The 19,654-nt window shown below is 42.6% G+C and overlaps 1 protein-coding gene across 1 annotated transcript in view; it reads left to right on the top strand.

The window, feature by feature from the left end:
* The window catches only part of LOC147711895 (zinc finger matrin-type protein 4-like), a 1,215,746-nt gene that overhangs the window by 324,906 nt on the left and 871,186 nt on the right, over window positions 1-19,654 (top strand). The window contains exon 3 of the mRNA XM_086922617.1: window positions 7,702-7,794. Within this exon, the coding sequence (XP_086778743.1) occupies window positions 7,702-7,794 (93 nt within the window). The remainder of the gene's footprint in view (window positions 1-7,701; window positions 7,795-19,654) is intronic.

Raw genomic sequence — 19,654 nt, 5'->3', positions numbered from 1 at the left:
ACTACTCTTTTGGAAAATGACTTCTAATTAAATACCAAGTATTCCTATGTGCAGAAACCTATCTCCCACCCCCCCATTCTGATTAAAAAAATATATGATTCTGCATGCGGTGTATGATGTGCGCCTGAGATAACTCAAAAAGCCCATCGGCTCTCCTACATCTCCTCCTCGTACAGGCACTTCGAGGCTGCACATTTTTAACCAGCCCACTTGGCAAATCATTACAATTAATCATTTTCAGAGGCTGATCACGATCAATCTTGTTCCACCATTAAATAGCATCATTTGATGATTAGGGTGATTCATGATTGGAGCTCAGCATGCACAACCATGCACAACTTCAAAAGACACTCAGCAAATCAGCAACTGAGAACTGCCAATGGTTTAATGACCGTGCCCACAAAATGACCATAAGCTGAGAGCAAGCAGAAGTAAGCTCAGCATCAGCATACGCTTCGGCTGGACAGGATCGCGATATTCGTCCTACTTTAACGATTACAATATTTAATTAAAACGCCATTTGATTTTAGTGATGTAATTAGGAATGCAAGGAGGCAGTGTGATTATCTTACCTTCAACATATGTTCAACTACCAATCAATATGTTAATGATTTACAATTTCTCTTTACCATAACAACAAACAATGAACATGCAATGGAGTCAAATTGAATTTAAAAATGTGAGGTTAGTATATGCAATCATTATTAGCATTGGTTAGTTAGTTACACAAATGTTATTAATCCAGTGGCCTGAGCACAGTGGAGGGATACATTGTGTAAAATCTTAGGCGAGAAAGATAAAGTCACTCACAAGTGTTAAAGGCTCCACCTATTGGCTATCTGTCCTGGGTAGAGGACAATATTTTGTGCAGAGTGTTTCTCGAAGAGGTCAAAGATCTACAGGCAGTAAACAGATATGATTCTTCCATCACTATGCTGATCTCAAAATGCCCCATTCATAACATCCCTTAGCTTCAGATGCACAATAAGGTGTGCTAGGACCGGGGCAACACTTTAGGAAATGGCTCCCAAGGCACCAAGAGCAGAATAGGAGCATTAGGAAATAAGAAAGGTTTTTTTTAAGGCCTTGCTGTTACGGAAGGGTTGGAGCTCAGTTTGTGGAAGGGATGCTACATGGCAATGCCTTGGCAATCAAGCAGTCTTGATGAAATGCATTCACTTCATGCCACTTATCTGAGAGCTTTGCAAATTTGAAATGACTTGAGGTATTTTTGCTTCTTTGCATGTGTGTCACAGGGAAAAGGTAACAAGACCTACAGTACTGAGCATGAAACCCCTGAGAGACAAAAAAACAGTGATACTGAGGGACACAAATTAAGATGCGCGGAGCACAGGTGGACATAGTCTAGGTGGAGCGCATTCTAGGCTAATATGGCCTTCTAGAAGTGCTGGAATGATTTCACCATCAGGTCTGATTTCTCTGCTCCTTGAAAGAGAATAGGGCCATCTGATCTCTCAGCTATGGACTTTTGCTTCAATGTGTCTTCTAAATTCACTTTTGAAATGACAACTCAGCTCATTACTGATTTCCCCACAAAACTAGTTAAGAAATCTACTCTTCTTAATCTTTGAGCCCAACTGTCCCTCTTTATACTTACCCTGGTAGATGCATTCCTACACTTAAGCTGGCACACCCCTTATCATTATCACCACTTTGACAAATGTATCCCGCCAATCAAGTAGCTCATCTTCCGGTCCACAGCAGCCTACTTTGCCTACCATCCTAACTGCTGTTTTCCACAACATTGCTTCGTTTTGATGGTGGTTCTTCCCCTCCTCACAGAGCCTATTGCTGGAGCAGCCTTCTGTTCCAACTAGTCCCTCTTCTCTCAGTGTCCATTTGTCAGCTAATCATATGAACAGTTAGTGTTCAATAGGCTCTTCAACTATCTAGTCACAAACTAGTGAACACTCAGTAGTCTGTCTTTTTGAATCCATGGAGACTGCAGCTACACAACCTTTGAAACTTCTGCATACTACATTCACCTGTTCTCCAGACCTTTCCTATATGACATGCCCACACCATTCAACACTTTCCATCACCTCACTATGCTAATGGCTATTTGCTCGCTCAGCATCTCTAACACTACACTAAAATTGCTCTCCTACAGTTGGGGTGGAAATGTCCCCTTCACTGGAGACAGGCATGTACTCCTTCCCTCAGTGACCCAACTACGTGTGAAACTGCTACCCTGATTTTGTTGGCCTAGCCGACACCCTAATATAACGTGTTTTGAGGCTCAGGTCTGACCATGTCTTTTTAAAGGTCCTGAATCTGTTCTGTGACCTGGAGGGATATGACAAGTGTACCCCCTTTGCAGACATGGGACTACTTTCCTTGTCCTGGATTGTTGACAGTGAAGTGGAGGCAGCAGCATACCAATACATTTGTAGATGGTAGTACTGAGAAGACCTTTTTCTTATTCAAAGGGAATGTAGCCTATCAGCCGCACATATGTACGTTTTAGCTTTAATGTAACACCCACACTATTGTGCTGATAACCTGTGTGTATGTATTGGGTGGATGGGAGCAAGGCTGTTTGTGGTGAGAATCTGATTGCTACATCCATTTTAGATGGTACATTTCAAATTTGACATGTCACAAAATAAAGGAAAGGGTACGGCTTCCCCAGATAGTGGAAATGTATTGTCTGCTTTTCTGAAGCTTAAGGGAGGATCCCCACATCCTTTTCTTTCTTTATGTTGTGCAGTGTGGCTAAACAAATCATTGAGAGCCAATAGCTCCTTCATAGGTGAAACCCATTGGTTTTATCAATTATTTTTTGTTGTTGTGTGTATTGAATGGATCATGTGGTGGTCAGGCGAACGGAATGATTGTGATTGAGAACACTTTTATTTTGGCTATTATGAGTAAGCCTACTGTAGACCAATTTGTTCAGTTGGTTTATGCCACAATATTCCCAGTGAGAACCATTCAACCTATTGCAACCACGGTTTCAAAGAGAATTCCGCCAGAGTGTCTACGAATGTTGCCAACCAATAACACAGCGATTAACATTTAGTGCTTTGGGGTGGTCATGCAACTTTGATTTAAATGAGGTAGTCCCACAAGATTTAGAAATTTGAAAGTGTCATATTCTATGACATACAGTTACAAGACATTGATCAGTTGCACAAACATCAATGGAGGTGATCACTTCCTCACAAAGTTGTCCCCTTGGGTCCCAGTACATTCCCACACAGAAAAGTTACCGTTACGTGCGAAATCAGAAACGGGTTGCAAAATGTTGGTTTGCAAATTACAACCTCTGTTTGTGAACTGTCTCTTAGTACATTGGGCCCATACACTTTTAAAAGTGATCTGAACCAGTTTTTCCTTATGATCAATTCTGTATTTGGAGAATAGATTATCATCCAATAATACCAGTGCTTCCCAAACGTTTTTATACCACAAACGTTTGCGACCCACCTAGCTTTATTGGATTGTTTGTAAACGTCATGACCTTGACCACGCCCTTCAATATTGGACCGTGGCCAAGATAATGATCTGGCCATAAAAGTGACAGATAGTGAACTGCACTGGAGTCTGAAACTGGGGTGAAGGCCTGTGACATCCGTTCATTAAAATTGCAAGGCTTCTGAAAATCTAGGGGTTGATACCAATGATTTTAGGAAATATAAAATACCCCTCTGGCAGCAGCATATGGGATAGGGCCTCATATCTATTTTTTTTAATTAAAATAAGGCTTAGTGATGCAGTTTGGACTCCATATATATATGTGTATAATTTATAGTTTTGTCTAGTGTGAACACGGCCCAAGTGTGAACACTTTACATGAGCATCAGATTACATTACAGTAGGTCAGATTAGTATTGTTATAAACACTGTAGATTAAGTAATTTGCCCAGAATTAAAGGATGTTGAGCCAACGCCAGGACACAACCCTGGTTCACCAGATCCAAAATTGGAAGCTCTGGTTGTTGGGCACATATATATTAATCAATTTATGTGTGAAAGTCATACACAAGTGATATGGTTGTCTATCATGTATAGTGATCACATTCCCTGTTGAAATGGCTATATGAAGTTAAAAAAAAACTGCAGCAACAAATACTGGAAGGTTTACACAGAGTTTTGCTTGGGAATTATTGTAAAGGTTTGTTTAAAAACTTTACTTATGGACGAAACACATACATTGCCGATTCCCGGTGGAGCTGCCCCGACAGCTATTCAGGAGATTGGCTCCGGCACACCGCCATGGCCGTCACCTACCCAATGGACTTCTGACATCTGTCGCGTTTCTTCCCTGCTGCTGCTTCTGCTCTTTAATTGTTTTCCCGTTGAGACCTACCCGTTTGGCTGATGCCCGGTGGAGTTACCTGATAGCTAAAGAGGAGATGGACTGTGGACTTCCCCCTAGGTTGTCACCTACCCAGCCGGACTTGGGGCAGACCCTCCTTTGTTTCTCCATTCTTTCTAACTCCTACCCCATTTTACCCTACCCACTTACCCCTCTAAACTCCATTTATTTTGTCTTCTACACTCTTGAAATATTTTTCTAGTAACTGATGTAACGTGTAACTAAAGTAATTTTATAATTTCTGTTGAACCTTATGTAAAGCGCTCTGATACCTCCGGGTCTAGCCAGTGCTATATAAAACTTTTTAAAATAAATAGAGCTACACTTAGAAATTCTGTTGACATTCTATCATGAGGTTTCTGATTAGCCCTTTGTGAGCACTACAATTTTGTAGGCAGTAAGGCAAGGCAGCGAGTCATTAAATTCTGTTAAGAGTGAGCATGTTTCAAGACAGGACATGCCCTTTGTCTTGCTACTTCAGGAAGGCTGATGATAATCAGGTGCAGAGTTTTCACATTTCATTTTTGCCCATGTTTTGACATGATACTGTTTGGAGCTAACATCATCAGTACCTGCTGTGAGAGCCATCACTGTACAAAAGCAGGTCTGCAGCCCGAAAACGACATTAGAAAGAAACCACTCCAAACTGCTTGGTTGACTTTAGACAGTGAAATATTATTCCCTGTCTGGAAAATGAGTATAAATGTGGGATCCAAACCCTCCCACTTTATTCTAGTTCCCAATTCTTCTTGCCCAAGGAAGTGAGTGTTCCACAGAGTACTCAAAGTGCTGCTGTCATTCAGGGCTGTGTCAGCATGACATACAGCCTCCCAGAGATGAGGGGATATTACCGGAAGTCTGCACAACTTGGTGGAGAAGCTGCGGGTCTACCAAGCACCTAGAAGCCTGCCTACGTGCTCGCAGATCGAAGGAGAGTGCCTGTCCCCTGCAGCAGTAGAGAATGTCCAAGTGGAGAAGCCCAGCCTGGCTCCTGGTCTATGGAGCACCCAGAACCAGAAAAGGTGGCTTGTGTTTGCCAGTATGACCAAGGCTGATCCAAACTGAGAGGGGTTGCCTGAACACTCTGTGAACTGTGTAAAGAAGCAACAAGGACATAAATTACAGCCTGCCTTCTGGCATCTCCTCTATTACCTGAGGGACCTCTTCTACTGATGTGTTCTGAACAAAAAGGTCATAACTACTGGAGGCCGGAACTGTGAAAGAAGGACAACTATAAGCCTAGGCCTGCTATGTTACTTTCTTCAACAACATTATCCTAGAGAAGGGGATGATGCCATCATCCAGCTCCTATTTACATAGATGCTGCTGCTGTGGTGTACCACAATCACTGCCACATTGAGCCGTGTTATCACAAACCAGTAAAACACACAGCCATTTAACAAGAATGAAAGACTGCTTTTTACTCTAGAGCTGCATGTCGAAAGGAGTAACAAGTACCAATATAAACCTGACTGCAAGATACAAATTGACCTGACCTACAGCCCCCATATTTACTGATTCCTTGCATAAACCAAGTAGTAAACTCACACCTGATCCAATTCTCACTTGAAGTGTTCTTGCAACACTAGATCACCGTAATATTCTGGGAGCTGCAGCACTCCCCTAGACTACTGCCTCTATTGAACTAGGACACTGTGGTGGATGTGGAAACTATCACATCTGGCTTTTGACCATAATTCATGAACCATTTTGCTGAGCCCCATTACTGTGTGTAGTATTTCATTTTGCGGAGCTATGAAAGATCCTATCTTATTCTAAGAAAAGCACTGGGCAGAACTGTATGTCACTTTGTGTATTGGTTTACTATTGAGTTTAGAGTCTCTGCCCCCAACACTACGCCCATGTGAAAACGTTGACTGTTTTGGCAGGCCCTACGACACCAGAAACAAACTACCCCAACCCCTAGTGTTGTGCCCAGTTGTACCTGTCTGCCATGTGCCCCCAAAGGAGGTATTCACTCTTCCGACGAGACGAGCACCAGGAGAGTTCTGATTTACCAGGCTCTTCATTGTCCAGGATGCAACCGCCCTTTGGACAACTATCTACGATAACGTAGTTTACATCTACTGTTTTACCCGCACTCCGGGATGGAATTATCACCGGAACCTTGATACCTCAAATACGCCTGTTCAGCCCTGAAGAGTCACAGGCCTTGACCTGTAGACGAAACACGTGTCGGCTGGCGTTGTTGTTTTTACTAGAGAACATCTGCATGTATTAAAGAACTTTCAAATGGAACTACTGGTGTCGACAGCATTCATCTACTAATTACTGTATCAACTGTTGATATTTATTTGTGTGCCCAGGATTCTGTTTACTCGTACTGAGGGATGGGCTTCTAGCTCCTCACTCATTCAGGGGTTTTGGGTTTTCCCCTGTCCTGGAGGCACCTTACACTTACTTATTGCAATAGTCAAGTTACTGCTACCAGCTACCTGCCAGAGCGCCACTACATCTGCTACCCCAACCCTTCAATGGAGGTATGACACCTACTTTGTCCTCATTTCCTATCTCCAAGAGCTCCTGCTGCTACCTGGTAACACCTCTACTAGTTTGTGTGCCTTTGGGGTGAGGGGGCCTTTCATCTTTTAACCAAATTGTTTTCTTTGGCACTTCCATTTCCTGTTTTAACCTTTCTTTAGGTCACTTACCTCCACACACTTCATCTACACTGTCTAGGCCCCCTCACTCCCAGGGCACCTTACGGTAATTTGGGATAAAAGATCTCCACCAAAGAAGCCCTCATAGGGTGCCCGTCAGGTATTACAGCGCCAACATGACAAGGAGCACGCCCTATGATGAAGCATGGCACCCAGCCGGGTGTGTGAGGGCCTTTTATTCCAAGAGGAGGAGCCCCCAGTTTCCACTGTTGTCCTTGCCCACAATAACCACCTGCCCCCCTCTCTCTTCCAGTTAGGAACTGCATACTCCTTGTATTTACCTATGGAAGGCAGAAGTCACAGGAAAGCTTGGCTCCTTTTGGGCTCGAGGGTACCGGAAGACCTCAAGCCACGCCAAAGCCCGGCTCGAGCCTTCAGTGACTCCCTCACCTCCATGTTCTAATGCATTTCTCTCTGTCAACATTTCTTTCCCAACCACCTTTGCTTGAGTAAATAAACAAAAATAATTCATAGTAAATAAACAGGAGTAAGTAAATAATGTATTCCACATAGGATCGATCACTCACCCTTCGGATAGAGGGCGATCCATCGTCATCTCGCGCGTGTGGCAGTATGGGAGAGTGAGATCTGGGTCAAGTGCACCTCACTCACGTGCAGCGGATCTTCAGTTTCCCCCAGAGTCCCCAGGATCTGACAGCTCATTCTTCTTCTTTCTAGAGCAAGAAGCATGCCAACAAGGTGCGACTGTACTACATGCTGCACCCGGAGGATGGCGGCCCCCCGTCCAAGAAACTCCGACCTGACGACCCGGTAACTACCTGTGCATTAAGAATGTGTTTTCTGCTGACTGCATTTCAGTGGGACTCTTTTTTTTATTGCTTTGTATATTTGGAATGCACACTTGGAAAGGTTACACCTGGCCAAGGTATGACTGGGTAAACAGAGAAGCGAATTTGTGTTATTGGAATGAGGGTAAGAGTGGTACAAGGCACAGAGTGGAAGTCAGAGGGAGGGATGTTAAGAAGTGGTGATGGGGAAAATCACGGCAGGGAAGTGGAACAATGAGGTAAGAGGAAGCGGCGAATGGCCAAAAGAAGAGACCACGGGCCACATGTATCAATTTTGAAAATAGCGATTACCTAATTGCAATTTTCTGCTAATCGAAATTAGATAACAGCTATTCCTATTGTATGAAACTCAATCAGGTGGATTCATGAAAGAAAAATCGGGTCGCAAAGGGCCAGATTCTGCAAATCTGTCCCTTTGCGAGCACAATTTTTGCATTTGGGATTCATCATCCCAAATGCAAAAATCGGTAATTGCGAAATCGCATATTTGCGAGGAATTGCAGTTAAGGAATCTCTATTTGAGATTCCTTTACTGCAATTCATTAACCATTTTTTATTTGCGAATTCGCTATTTCTGGCCTCTATTTACCGCGAGGTCAAACCTCGTGGTAAATAGCGAAAACTTAGAAAAATGCATTTAAATGCATTTTTCTAAGTTGCATGTTACACACAGACACATGTCCTTTGGACATGTGTGTGCGCAACACCAATGTAGATTACATTTCAGGGGTGCTACAGGGTGTCCTTTGGACACCCCTGGCAACCTTGAAATCGCATCCTTATTTGCGATTAGCAAACTGCTAATCGCAAATAAGGAATAACTCCCCATTCATTCCTACTCAGGCCCATAGGAATGAATGGGGAGTTATTCCTTATTTGCGATTAGCAATTTGCTAAGCGCAAATAAGGAATGTGTAGGAATCGCAATTTATTTAGCGATTCCTACATGAATCCCGTTTTGCAAGTCCTTAATAGCGATTCCTTAATAATCGCTATTAAGGACTCGCAAAACTGCACTATGATGAATCTAGCTGCATGAGTTTTATTTAGCGATTCCTAGTGGGTCGCAAATAGGCCTACCTCATGAATATTAATGAGGTAGGTCGCAATTTCCGACCCATTTGGAAACACTAAAATCACAGGAATGGTGGCCTATTGGGATCACCATGCCACCCATGTCCGTGATTGCTTTTAAATAAAGCAATCATTTAAAAAAAAAATGCAGCCTGTTTTCCTTAAAGGAAAACAGGCTGCATTTAAAAGAAAAAAAATGAAAAGTTTTCTTTTCATTTTTTAAGAGGAGCAGTGGTCTGTGGGTCTACGGCCTACTCTTAACAACCATTTTCACCACCATTCTCAAAGGGGAAGGCGTCCTTTGGGGACCCCTTTCTTTCCATTTGCGAATGGCATACCATAAGATTGAATCTGATGATGAAGTGCAAATGTTTTACGACCAGTATTTGGCCGCAACACATCCTACATACCTTTGCGACTTGCTATTAGGAAGGGACGCCCTTGAAACGCCCCTTCCTAATACTGCCTCGCAAACCCATTTTATGATTTGGTAACAGGTTACCGAACCGCAAAATTGCGGTTGGTACATTGGAAAAGCCTTTTTTGCTTTCCCAAATGGCCCCACTTCTTCAAAACTTATATCAGACATTAGTTAGCTTACAAAAATGAAGATTTTTTTTTCATACAAAGTGGGAAGCACATAAGCTTGTAAGACAACCTCTTGCGTTACACTCAATGCTTCTTTACGAGCGGGCAAGCTACCACTGCAGACGGTTCTGAGTGGGCCTGTGTTTTCCCACCAGAAATTACTGGATGCAGAATAAGAGTCCGTTTTTACCTGGTGTATTTCTGCAACCAATAGTACCACCTCGGATCTGCTGACATTTCCTACCTGCTTAAAACAGGTGGAATAGGTCAGCAGTAAAGTCCCCAGAGCTGGGAATCTGCATGTGGTAACTGGTCTGGTGTTGCTGGGTCTATATGTTATTCCCAATTCCGGGGACTTTAACTAGTAAACTCAGATTATTTTATTCTGGCCCCAGTATCGTCTTCACTGAATTCTGGGCAACTCGTAATGGGGCCCTTGTGCAGAGTGCTATGTAGTCTGGCACATGCTGGTATATCAGCCGTTCACTATATAAATGTTGTATACTAAGCATGGGCGAATTTTGCGGATCTCGCGTTCGCGAATTTTGCGGATTTGCGGATTCGCAATCCGCAAAATCCGCGAATTCCCGCGAATTTGCAGATTTTTTTTTTTGTGTTCGCCCGTGTTTCTGCCAGTTCGCGAGGGTTTTTACAATTTCACAATTTGCGAACTTACCTGTCGGGTCGCAAGTTTTGCGAACTTGTTGTTTCTACGTGTCCAGCCTGTTTGGGACACTCTTCTTCATCACTGCCACTCTCTGTCACCACTGCCACTCTCTGACTACTCATGCCACCCTCTGGCCCACCCATGCCACCCTCTGTTTCATCACCACACCCTCTGGTTGTCCAGTGTACATTATTTTCGGCAAAGCAAAGCACACCTTCCCTGCCTCAAGTGACCTGAATTAATTTGGGGCTGATTAATGTGTCACAGAATATTTTTTTAGCTGGCACCTGCTTCCTTAGTGCGCCCTGATTAGTGATCTTTTGCACTTGCTAAGTGCTTTCATTGTTGCAATGCCCTGCCCCAACACCTGCCCTGCCCCAACTGACAATAATGAATTAGGGGCTGATTAATGGATTTTAACTTCCAGCCTGGCTCCTGCTTGTCTCCCTTAGCTGTAATTCAGGACCTTTGTGGCATATGTGTAACTATTCTGAGGTTCAGAGCAGGGTCACATAATAGTTTCAACTGGCAACTGAACTCTGGAGGGGCCCCTCAGGAAGCACTACAGGAAATGGCTACTAATGATGAGCCTGAACTTTTGAACCTGGTAAGTAGTTACTTTCAGTTTTGCTAAGATCGTATTTCTGCAATTTTGCACTTATTCGCGGGGCGCGAACTCACGCGAACAGTGCGAGCAGTGCGAGCAAAATCCGCTGCTCGCGGATTTGCGGATTTTGCGGGAAATTCGCAAATCTCGCGGATTGCGGATTTCCCGAAAATCCGCAAAATCCGCGAGCGGAACGGATTTTCCGCCCATGCCTATTGTATACATTGAGTACCATCAAGTTCAGCACCCCAGCATTTAATCTAAACAGTGCTGGGAAAATTAAGTTGTTTGGCAGCCAGCAGTATGAAAAAAACAAATAGTTATATGAACAATGTATTCCATAGTTTATTGTAGGATGAATGTGTGTTAGGCAGTGAACAATGTAAAAAAAAAATTCATTTGGAAGATTTGCTTCCCCGTAATGAATAAAATGACAGCAAAATTATGCGTAACTGCGTGAAATGCAAATCCATAATTTCCAACTATATTGATTTGCCCAATGTGGCCTTGTGCCAATTTTTGTTGCAAGGACAAATTTAAACAAAAGCACCTCAAACAACATGCACTCATGTTCTGTTATTCCTGTGCTTTTGCTCTAACTGTTGAAAATACTTTTCAGCACCATTATTCGACCCTGCTTTGAAAAATTATTGAAAAGGATAGGAGTAAATTCGGTCTGCTGGAATGTCCAGTATACCAAATCCCACTGGATCCTCTTGAAACAAATGGATTTAATAACATATACTTTTGTTGCAAAACGGATTCCTGTTGCACATCATAACTGGCTCTGGTAGGGCTGTGTAAAATTGAGATTGGAGAAGCATAATTGTCAGCAACAGCTACATTGTGAATATCATGGATTGATTTCATAGATTTTAAAGCAGCCAGGAAGGATGCAAATCTAAAGATCTCCTTTACCCATCTCCCATCTCTCCTTTACTCATCCCAAACCTCCTCCTCCTGCTATGATGTCCAAATAACACTATCTGGACCCTTCTGTCCCTCCGCTATCCTTTTCAATCCAATTTACAGGCTCACATGTCCACCGCTCAAATTAATCTCATATTTCCATGTACTATTTCACCACTAATCCTTTATGGGTTCCAGAGTATCGTGCTACCCGCCAAAAAGCGCTTTGACACCTCATCAGGGATCGTAAGCGCTATATAAATGCAATTACAATCACAATTAAGGTCATTGAGCTGGAGAATGATTTGTAGGTAGGTCATCTGCATAGTTGAAACAAGAAAGCCTGAAGAGTGGAATCAATGCAGGTGGACAGCTGAGGTAGGAAGGAAAGAGGACAAAGGGTTATAATTTAAGAGACCTCAGTATCGAGGGGCAGTTTTCAGAAGTGCTGGACAGATTAAACAATTGCATGAGTTTTCACATATTTACAATTTTTGGCAAATGAATCACATGATTTTCAGTCAAGCGTCAGGGATGAATTCGAACCCAGGTCCCCAGTTCAGAGGTCAACAGCTTAGTCCCTTGATCAAATTTCTTCAAATCAATGGCGCGGTGCCAAAGTACTTAAACTACATCCTAGTTATTTGTACTGCTGCTCGGTAGAAAGGATAGGAAAGAGGGAAAATGTTTAGAAAAAAACTAATTGCTTTTATATTTCACCAGCTAGTAGCAAGGTTCAAATGATCACCTCTAAAAATACCAAATTTGCCAAAAACAAGGGTTTACATGGTTATTACATTAGTGAAACCACAAAACACTTGGACACATATACACATTGCCAGGCACCAGAGTAATTTGAAGTAAAAATTTAATTATATCGGAGGGTCAATCTTTTTATTATAAGAGTGAATACTGGAAAATGCTTTTTGCAACGCAGCTGTCATACTGTGGAGCAAATGTGCCTTTTGTCGGTCTTCTTGCTGCACATTAATCACTCCTTGTGCAACGCACAGTGATTGCCGGGGTATTTAAATATGTAAATGTAAATTGATACTTGTATAGCGCACTACTCATCCGCAAGGGTCTCAAAGCGCTTGTACGAATACCGCTGTGGAACCCATCCTGGCTTTCCCTGTGAGGCGTCCACTCCTGGGCACCCCCAAGGTGGAGGCCAGGCATCCTTAGCGTTGTGGGGGCTGTTGCGGAGATTAAGCAAGCTATTGCCCAGAGTTGCAGAGTGGGACTCCATGATTGGAATAGGCACTGCGGCGAGATTGTCAGGTCCGTGGAATTTTGAGCCCAAGACCCGCTGAGGCGGGGAATTGAACCCTGGTCCCGGGCTAGACCTCTGCTTCAGGGTCTGCCGCTCTAACCATTGAGCCACACTTCTCCATTTCCAGCGAGCAAGAGCCGCTCCAAGGCAGAGGTGTGAGAGCTTCTCTAAGCTTCCAAACTGGCTTCTTTTCACACTAATATTTATTGGTTTTCTCTGGTGCCAGTTCAGCATCTTTCACAACCATTTCAAAACATCTCGGAATTCTGCCACTTTCTTTCATTTGCAGTTTTGCGTTTGAAAAATTCGAGGTGAAATAGAATACAATATACAAAGTAATATAGTTTTTGATGGCCTGAAGATGAAATCCAATATTGCTATGAAGTTTTTCAAGTTTGGGAACATCAAGTGGAAAGTGTTCCATTACCCAGTGCTCGACTAGCTATCCCTTTAGAAACCATCTGTTGGCAAACAATACTCTTTCTCTGTATTTACATTAAATTAACTCAATCAATCTCCTTTATTGTGCCAGAAAAAGGTATCAATTTCATATCAGTGTACCGCCTCGCCTACTATAGGAGCTATTAAAAAAGACACCACGAGTGAAGCATGCGATTGTGATGTTTTGTTCTGCCTAAAATCTAAATAAATTGCCAAGCAGAAAACATGCGGTACATCAGAGATGACATATTTAGAATGCCTGGGTAATTATGCTTCAGAGGCTTTCCTAGAATCAGCATTTATTCAAGTGCTATTAAATGCTTTTACCTAATGAGTGAAACTATCTAGTCGTCATCTCACGCTGCTATGTTGTGGCTAGGTCTGTTCTTAAACGTTGATTGGAAGTATATCACTTTGCTGCACCCTAAATATATTTTGTGGGATTGCTAATTCAGACCTTTGAGATGGACAGATGTACACTTTATGAAGCCAGTGGAGTGTTTATTTCTAGCTCAATTCATTTGAATTGAGGCATGCCAAACAGGCGTCTTGTCACAAGAAGTGCCTGATGTCGACACACTGCCTTTGAAGCTCAAACCTTTGGGGGCAAAAAAGACAAGGGGAGTGTTCCAATGGCGACCACTAAGGCATTGATAAGCTTCCACCACAACACTAGGGGTGCACCATTGCTGATGTAAACCAGCAGTATTGTGACTGATTGTTCTGTGAGTAGATCTGTATTTCATTCCACCCCTACAGGGGTATGAAGGAAAACACCTGGATTCGCTTAATGCATTTCCCCTTGCAATCCAAACCTGGTAGGTGTCCCGCACCCCACACATATCCTGTGTGAGGTCCATACACACACACACCTATGAACATAACTAGCAGTGAGTCTCCCACCAGGGCTGCAGATTTCTGCTGGCTCTGGGCTGATTTGTGAATAGAATTCCTAAAGAGTCTGGGCCAGATGTACGACTCGTTTTTTCATGTGCAAACGGGTTTGCGACCCGTTTGCACATGCATAAACCTACAGGGCCATGTACAAACCCTATTTAGCGATTCACAATTTATTTATGACTCGCTAAATAGGATGTACGACTCGCAATTAGGAAGGGGTGTTCCATGGGCGTCCCTTCCTAATTGCGACTCAAAACCCAATGTAAGAATGTTTTGCGACCGCTATTACAGTCTAATATATTCTCTTTGGCATTCGTGAACTGCTCAACTCCCGCGCTAGTATGACGTACATTTATTTTATGTTGTCTGCTTACTAAAGAAAGTGACCACTGGATACGGTGCATTTGTTTTATATTTGGACCATGCAATCATTTAATGGTTTGATTTGATGTATCCATTTTGTGTGTTATCTTAGCTGTGGTTATGTTGAATCAGGTAGTTCATAATTTACACACTAAAACCTAAATATTCTGAAAGAAAGCCACCAGCAGTATTCTTGATTTATGCCGTAATGGAACTAAAACAAATTATCCGTATTTTTTGCGATTTCCTCTAAGAAAGTAGGGGAAGAAGACCTTGAGTTGGTGAGTTAATTATATAGTTTAGTGGGGTCACACTGCAAGACATTGATTCTGTTTTAATAGTGTGGGACTGATCGCAGCTGAGAATTGTAGTTCGTAAAAGGGTTACGTTTGATTCAGCATCTGGTTGGAAGTCAGTGTTGGCTTTGTAATGAGTATCAGAATTGTTTGCATAATATGAGTACCAGGCTGGATTTCGGATCACTTAGGGTCGATCCTGCTCGTATTCACATAGATGGTAATGTATGGAGCTGGTACAGTTATGTTTGCCATCGATCTGTGCTGACTATCCAAGAAAGGGAGGTTGGGGTGAATAAAAGACAGAATCCTTTGTGTGAGAAATGAGATTGTTGGTTGAGGGGAGTGACATGCTTGTTTAAGTCGTACGGATGGACAGCAGTTGGCTGTCTGTTTTTATAGTGGACAATGCCAATATTTACAGTGGGATTAGATTAGCCCATTGCTTACCATAGGTTGGCACTCAGATTAATCTCATTTGCTTCCATCTTATTCGAATGCTTTCCTTCGTTTGCTTGTGTTTGTTCCTCCCCTGAGCAAAGCTTCTTCACTATTCTTTGAATAGATGATTTGTATCCATAGACATGGAATTTATTTTACTTTATGGTCCCAGCACTCTCCCCCGTGTAGTGATTCCCCTACACCAGATACCCGCACCCTTGCGATCTCCATGTTCCTTCCTCATGCTTGACCCTTGCTTATCCCACCCTCCCTGTCCATTTGAGCATTTTTGTTGTTGTATTTAACCCCTTCCATGCATCACGGTGGGCGTGTGCTGACGACGGCTGGGGGCCGTCATGAACCCGCCCACTCATTAAAACGGCCGCACAGGCGCAGAATTGCGGCCGCGCCCAGGGGGTTAATCACCCAACTCTACTCCCTGTTCTGCTCTCAGCACTCATTGGAATTTATTTTCATCACTAAACGCATGCCCCATCTGCTCCACCATTACGCCCCACTCACCACTTAAACAAAAATAAATCTCTTTTTTACATGTTCCAGTCACTTTAACTTGATGTTGGGCCTCGCCTTTCTCCCAAAAAATGCACCTTTGTTGACTTTATTTTTTCATTTACTTCTCCAAGATGAGTGTACACCATCTTGGAACGGTTAATTAACAAAAAAACAAATGCCTGACACATCATGTCATATATGTATATAAGTGTGGTGACACGTATGTGACTGTAGTGGCACATGAACATGTGCGTCATTATGCAGGGGCTGCTGTAGTGTCATATCAAGTGTCCATGCCTGATGACCCATGTGTACAAATTTAGCAACACTTTTCTTTTGCCGTTCTACATTGCCAAGCAAGATTTTTTTTTTTTTGCTGATGCGTGACAACATCATCAAAAGGCATAGGTAAAGCCAAGAGGTGGGTTACGCCATTAAAAGACGAGACTTATTGGATTTATACGTGTTTATTTCAACAGTTAAGAGCCTTTCTTTGAAGAGACTTTTCAACGCCTAGAATAGAACCCGGTTTTGTCAATTTTCCAAGTTGCTGCTTTTGACAAGAAATCACCTGTATTTATAGATCAGTCCTTGCAAACCAATAAAGGGTATAACATTAAAAAAAGATGGTAAGAAATTAAATATCTGAATTCATTGTAAGAAAGACTCGACCCACCGACACGGAAAACTTTAAAATGTTATTTGAGAGTTTTACATCATTTTGTTCTGGTTGACATTCAACTAAATCACACCCTGTTGTCTCTGTTCTAGCACTTGAAGTTAATTATATTTGTTAAGAACATTTTTCGAATCCCAGCAAACTGTTCCTGTTAAATTAAAACTCAGATTTCAGATCCGTGGGGACACATTAACCTTTTTAGTTGAATTTTTGATCATGCCACTAACTTGGAACAGTGCGGTTCTCATCTTGGCAGGGTTATGTAAAATATGAGGATAATGTGAGGTCTTACAATATCCAGTGATTGCAAAAACATCGTTCCCCCCTCGGGCCTGTGAAGTTTACAGACTCATTAAAAGAATGACACTAAAGTGTGCTAAAAGCTGGCTAAATTATAGATTACGTAAGAATCCTATTTCTTAGCTGCACATTTTTCTACAGATATTATTGCAATAAGTTATGCGTACAAGACGCATAACAAATTCAATTAGAAACATTAAAATCTAGGTGGATTTATAGGACAAGACACATTTATGATCAAACTGTGCTATTGTGATGCACAGGGTGAGCTCTAAGAACCAAGTCCAATAGCACTTGTCTTTGCTTTTTAAGACCCAGCTTATGGCATGCAGTGATTGTGTAGTTATTGGACAGGGTTTTGTGGGTATGAAGTGTATTTCTGGTGCATGCATCATTAGATTACTGGGCATCTAATTGTCTCCAGAATTCTTGGGTAGTGAGTACTTTTCTGCCACGTACGTAGTCCATTTGGTGGCACTCGAGATACATAAATACTCATGTAATTGTTCTCTTGTCTTGTCAAATACCATATTTACTGCACATCTCTCTAACCTATACAATTGGTTCTCCAACTACAATTAACTCATGTAGTTGGTCTGTGTAAGAAAGTGAATTATGAATTGGGGTGGATGTTAGTCTACCACAAGTAATACAATTACTAACCTGTTAAGTACAGGAAAAGGTTTAGTGATTTAAACCTGAGTTCAACCACTGCTAGCTAAGGCACAGAGCAGGCAGGCTTAACTTAGAGAAAATCTGTAAAACATTTAGAAGTGGCAAAACAGTTAAGTAAAAAAACACAACACAACAAAAATCCAGCAACAATTTAGAACAAAAGGGTCAGATTTAATAACCAAAATGACACCAAAACTAGAAAAATCCAACAAGGGGAACCGAAGATATGAATTTGAGAAGAATTGAGGAAAAATGCACCAAAAAGCACCAACAACCAATGACAATCTATGGTTGCAGTAGACCAGGACCTAGGCGCTATTTCAGGCTGACTCTTGCACTGCGGTTTGATAACCCAACCATGTTCGTCCCTTTGGAGATTTTACCTTGGGACTTAGGCTCTGAAATGAAAGTCCTCCAGCAGGACAAGGTTACAGGCTGTGTCCAAGGAAGTCCTTCTGGGGGTGAATAGCGTTTAGCTGTGGTCCCACTGAAGCCCCTGTCTTTGGCAGAAAACATTCAAAGTGGGAAAAGCCACATTTCATGCCCAGGTAAGTGCTTGCATTGGCTGTGTACTTTTGGCACCTTTGTCCTGTCATGATTTCTACGTTTGGACTTAGCCTCTTTTACAAATCTCAGAATTCTCTAGTGGGACAAGCAATGTAGACTGCATTTGTAGGTAAGTTTCACAAGGCCGGGTACCTTCTTCTTGAGGTCCCTTGAAATGCATTTACTTCTGCAGAGAAGCTCCAAGCAGGAGAAACCTCTTTTTCAGTCCAGAAAAGTCATGCCTAGGGCGATTAACTTGGGTGGTTTGTCTTGGTCAGTCTGGAAGTCCAAAACGTTTTTAAATACCAACTTTTCAGAGTTGTTGGGAGAAGTCCAATTAGACGCAGCCAAGAGTCCCAGACCTCAGGAACAGCACTTGGTGGTTCAGTACTCACTGCAGCAGAGGCTACCAGCGTCACCCAGTCAAAGTCCAGTTGTTACTGAGCTGCTGGGCACTTCGGGAAAAAGCCCTCTAGCAGCTTGTTGGATCCCTGTGATCAAATGGGCCGTCAGCCAACTGACCCTCGGAGCCCAATTCATTGTCCTGGGTTCACATGGGAGCAGGTCAAGCTTGTCAGGTCTCAAACAGCAGGTGCAGTCCTTCTTTTCTTCCAAAGGTCCTGAGAGTATCTGAGAAGGGTACCTTGGGGTGCCCAATTTATGGTTAGCACTAGCTAGTATGTTGAGGTGACTCGTGCCTCCTCTCTAACCATTGAGGAATAAATTCCCAAGGGCAACCCTACCCATCATTTTTATAAGTAAGTAAGAAAGATTTGCAGTGTGCCCATATCCCCGTAGGCGTCTTGGTGCTAGCATCCGAAATAAAACCAACTGAGAAACCACATGAGAAAGAGAGCATGAGAAAAGCCAGGTTTTAGGTTGTTTTCTAATTTGTTTTAGGTTTGATTGAGTGCTGAGCTGAAAGGGCAAAACATTCCTCAGTTTGCAGGTGAAAAAATAGAAACTTTTGCCGCCCCAACAGGCCTTGTTGATTCTGAGAATGACTACATTTTTGGCCAAAGTAGACTGAAGCCTACGATTGGGGATGTACAAGTGAATAAGTGTTTTGAATTATTCAGGGGCAGCATTATAAAGGGTTTTATGCTCCATGCATAACACTTTAACATTGACCCGCTCGGGACTGATAGCTTGGGTCAATGATGGCTTGGGAAGCGGGACTAAATTTAGATATTTTCATGAGAAGGCAAGCTGCCTCATTCTGGAGTCTGGAGTTTGCTCTACAGGCATTGTTGAATGCCAACATAAAGAGCATTGCAGTAGTCAATCCTGGAGATGACTAGGGCAAAGATGACCAGAGCGGTGATGGGAAAAATCTTTTTCAGAATTCTTAACAAAAAAAACAAGGGGCCCCGATATCTGACCCACAAATTTACGACTCGCAAATTGCAACGCATTTGCGACTCGCAGATTGGGATGTACAATAGTGTCTCAGACACTGTTTTTGATTCCTAATGGGGTCGCAAATTACATCCTTTATTATTATTAATGAGACAGGCACAATTTGTGACCCCATTAGGAATGGCTAGCAC

This window comes from Lissotriton vulgaris, chromosome 5, assembly GCF_964263255.1.
Source record: "Lissotriton vulgaris chromosome 5, aLisVul1.2, whole genome shotgun sequence".
NCBI lineage: Eukaryota > Metazoa > Chordata > Amphibia > Caudata > Salamandridae > Lissotriton > Lissotriton vulgaris.
The sequence above is the reverse complement of the archived record's forward strand: the minus strand, read 5'-3'. Positions and strand labels throughout refer to the sequence as shown.